A 4,468-nucleotide genomic window follows, 5' to 3' on the forward strand; every position below is an offset into this window, starting at 1 on the left:
CTCATTTTAAAGTTGGGAACTGCCTGTATAAGACATGGTTACTGCCCTGGAGGGATTCACAGTGACTAGATTTAAGGGAGACCAGTTAATAAATAGGAAACTACTGGAGAATAATCAATGGTCAGCTGTAGGATATTGGTTTTAAGTAAAATGCAAGTTTATGCTAGGGTGGTATGTCGGTTCATTGAAATTCTCACATAGGACAGTATGACTGATCTATGCTAAGGATATACTTGGATAGTAAGAGGAGGAAGAAGAAAATTCTAAATAATGATGGAAATCACCTGGAGCCAGTGTTTGGCATCAGACATGAGCATGGACAGGATAGGCTGCTGCAAGGATGAATCAGGCCTGATGGAAGCATAATGGCTTTCTAAGAAGCAGTGGGAGATTGGCATGGCTAAAGTAAGATGGGGTCAAATATTTCCTGTAAATTAAAGTCCATAAAACATATCACTTGAAATTTGCACACATTTCATGTGACTGAACACTTTGAGGCAGAAAATCTTGACATACTTTTTCAGGGGCATGAGTTAATGTGGCTAAAGTTCAGATGAGGTGAGGATCAGATCTTGGAAGAACGGGAATCCGTATTAAGGACTTTGGATTTGATGAAATAGTCCGTTTATGGTGTTATCGGAAATACTTCATTAGGGCTGGAGCATTGGTCTGTGGCTGGCACACAAGATGAAGGTGGAAGAAATCAGGGATACCACTTAGGAAGCTGCTATGATAGGCCAGGAGTGAGGAGCTGAGTACCTGGACCAAGATGGAAGCAGCAGGTTGGAGAAAGAACACATCTGAAAGTCTCTGTGGAGATGGAAATGATAGGACTTAGAGATCACATAGGAAGAGTCACAGAAAGTCCTTAGGTTTCTCTGGGTAACTTAAGCATAATAAGAACACTATTAGAAGTTCGTGTTCCCACGAAAGTTCCTTACCTGTGGAGCCTCCCATGCCCTCCGGGTGAACCTCCATTTCTAAGGAAACCCTATAGCATCTATTGAGTAATTTAATTCTGCAAAAATTCAGACGTCTCCAATGGAAGTCTTTAAGCATGTATTCACTAACTTGATTTTGCAAAATTATGTTAGCAAATATGTGCTATAAGGTTTCCAACCCGACAGACATAAGCATGTAAATCATTCTACTGCTAGTTTTGGTGGAGGGTAGTGACAATTGTCAGCGTTTCAAAAAAGAGTAACATGTCCAGAGTTTGTTCACGCAGAAATGAATGCTTTTTAGCTTCCTCACCCCTGTGCCTTTCCCATGAACCTCATCTCCCCAGGAAACGATATAGCACCAGTTTAATAACTTAATTTGTAAAAGGAGGTTAGTGAATCAATTCTATAAGACTCGTGGAAATATTTGAAATTAATTAGCCTTGTCAGCTTTTATTTGCATAGGCTGTCTTTCAACCATATCCCCCAGTCCAAGTGCAACTTTTTAGCAAGACTGATTTTAAACAATGAGACTTAGAGAATCTGTGTACAAGGAGCTTGAATAATTTAAATGCGTGGGTTTATTATTAACACAGTAGCAAATATATCAAAGAAACACGCCCCATGAAAAGTGTTTCAAAGAAACACAAATCTGTTCTGAGAAAGGTCTATACGCAATAAGTAAGCCCAAAGAGGCATGTTTGCTTGGTGATGCCCGGCAGATAAGTCTGGCAAACCTCGGTGTGATCGAAGAAGCCAATTTGAGACTCAGCCTAGTCCAGGCAAGCTACTGGCACCTGCTGCTCTCAACTAACCTCCACACAATGGTGTTCGCATTTTGGAAGGTCTTTCTGATCCTAAGCTGCCTTGCAGGTAAGGAAAGGATCTCCGAACCACCAAAGGTAATTGGAAACAGAGTTTCCTTTTAAACAAAAATTCCACATTTTTACATAGAATTTTCCCCTCCTGTACTTCAAATGAATTGTGATTAGTATGCTGAGTTACATAATTTTCAGAACTTTTGCTTAGCAAACATATGCCATGCTGATATATTAGGGGCGTAAGCCTGTAATATTATTGTTTTATGGAGCTTCTGAATGAAAATTTTCTCAGAAAAAAAAATATAGTTTATTACTTCACTTAGGTTGAAAGGTGAGCAAATGAATTTACTCAGAAACCAAAGTTTGTGCTAGGGATAGTTTTGTCTCTGTTTTACTTTAGTGTTTCCTTTAAGCTCAGTGACTGACTTGCCTTGCTCCAGCAGGCAGAGCCTGGGTTGGAGGGCCTGCCCTGGCTTACACGTGGGAAGAACAGAAATTTACTGAGTGCTTTACTGTCTAATATTTCTTAGGGAGTTGTGGTTTTCCAATCCTAAGACTGTATTTTGCAAAATATGTGAGTGATTTATGGTGCACAATATGGGTGATTTTAGGGATCTGAACAGAAGAAAATCAATTTTGGAATCAAAATACTGATGTTAGTTAGATCCAGGAGAGATCATTAATTCCGAAAATCCCTTGGCTAGTTTTTTCAAATATCAGATACATTTTGCATCTGTTCTTATAAGTTAGGTCCATAGTAAATACAATAATATTGTTTATCCAAAAACAGGATTTTTAAGCCATTAGTGATATTAGGCAGTCGTTACAATGAGGTTTACTAGGCATATTTAATGACATAAGAAAATGCCCAGGATAAAATATTAAGTGAAAACGCAGGATACACACATATGCCTAGAATAAATTACTAGAAGGTTGTATATTGAAGTACCATGGTGGTTGCCTCTGGGTGATGGAATTATAGATAATTTTAATTTTATTTCCCAGCTTTTCATACTTCCTGGGTTTTCTACGAAGAACATTATGCTACTTTTATAATTAGAAAAAAGTGTTACTTTTCAAAATGATCTCATGTTTAGAAATAGTTCCTTAAATGTTCATTACTAAATGTTTAAGCATAGATGTTTTATGGACTTAAACATCACCAGAAGGCAATACTCCATTAGTTCAGTGACCTAACTAGGCCCTAGAGCTGGAAACACATGTTCCTATTTTCCCTTCTCCCTAGGCATATTAATTTAAATTTAACTTTAGATATGAAAGTTTTTGTCTCTTCTTAAAGGGTTTCCAGTCATTAGCCAGTTGGGTTGACCCCTGGGCCTTCTGCATCAGCCCTCTGAGATCATACGTGTTTCCCTGTGTGAGGCCTTGCCCTGGCCCCTACTAGACATAGGGTTTGGAACGGTTGCAAGAACAGTTTTTTTTTTTTTAACCATACCTAACATACATGTAATTTTTACTGATTATAAATGTAATGCATGGTCATTGCAGAAAGGTTGCAAAATATGGAAATTTAAAATAAAATAAAAATCGTCTGCAATTTTACCACTCAGATTTGGGTGAAATATCATTCTTTTATTTGCAGGTGTATATATTACATTTTAAAAATTGGGTTTATTCCTTGTATACTTTTTTATTGTTTAAAACATTGTTTAGCATGATGTCAGGAATTTTATTTGATTGTGACTTTTAGAACAAGGCCCAATCAGAGTGACCAATAAATACTTAAGAGTGTTTTGCCTAAGTTACTATATAACTGATTTTGTTGATATATAGTGTACACTATATATCTATACACATATTATCTAGTTGGCCCAAAGCAAAATATGGCAGTGTCAGTACAGCAAATTGTGGTATGCTCTATTGTCGTTTGCTGTGCTTACATATGTATTGAAGTCAGAGAAAGGATCACTTTAGTAATCTACATCTGTCATTAGCAGTGTTCATCAGTTGATCTGGACAACAGATAACGTTTCCATCAATGTGCAATTTGATGCTCTTCCTGGACTTGTTTTGGAGAGAATGTCACTTTTTGGTGTTAAGCATGGTGCCTAACACATAGTGGATGCATAGTAAATGTTTGTTGAAAGAATGAATTACTTTCCCAAATTCCAAACATCCAGACACGATTTTCACATACATATTTAAAATCGATTTTGGTATAACTAAACAGGTCAGATTTTGCTTAAATCAAAATATTATCAATGACTTCTTAGGAATTCTTAGGTTAAATTCTAATTCAGGAAAATGAGTTTTAATCAAACTTTTCTTCTGCAAAAAAATTATGCATATCATTTTAGGCACTTGAAATATGTATTCGTCACCTCTTAGAAAGATATGTTAATGTGGGTTTCATTTTCTGGAGGTATATGCTATGCATTTTAAAGGAGTAATGTATTTGAACTTTGAGTTTGCAGTCAAATCCAAAAAAGTCAGTGATCATTTGATTATATTATTTCCTAACTCAAAATGAAGCAATTATGCATGAAGTTGCTGGAAATTAAATCACTTCAAATGCATCAGATTAAATATGGCTATTTGGGGGATATTTTGCTGTGGTATATTAGGAGAATAATATCCTTCTATAAACAAAATGCTTGCCACATTGTAGGCATTAAATAAATGAATGAACAATCACTACCAAAATGCAAGACATTCTCTCTATATATATTATTTATATATTATATA

General features: G+C 36.2%; 1 protein-coding gene across 2 annotated transcripts in view; it reads left to right on the forward strand.

The window, feature by feature from the left end:
- Positions 1 to 1,578: 1,578 nt before the first annotated feature.
- Positions 1,579 to 4,468, forward strand: part of VSIG1 (V-set and immunoglobulin domain containing 1) — a 40,670-nt gene continuing 37,780 nt past the window's right edge. For both annotated transcript variants that reach the window (XM_017850280.1, XM_017850282.1), the window contains exon 1: positions 1,579 to 1,814. In XM_017850280.1, coding sequence (XP_017705769.1) covers positions 1,766 to 1,814 — 49 coding nt within the window. In that variant the 5' untranslated portion in view covers positions 1,579 to 1,765. The remainder of the gene's footprint in view (positions 1,815 to 4,468) is intronic.

This window comes from Rhinopithecus bieti, unplaced genomic scaffold, assembly GCF_001698545.2.
Source record: "Rhinopithecus bieti isolate Rb0 unplaced genomic scaffold, ASM169854v2 scaffold_34319, whole genome shotgun sequence".
NCBI lineage: Eukaryota > Metazoa > Chordata > Mammalia > Primates > Cercopithecidae > Rhinopithecus > Rhinopithecus bieti.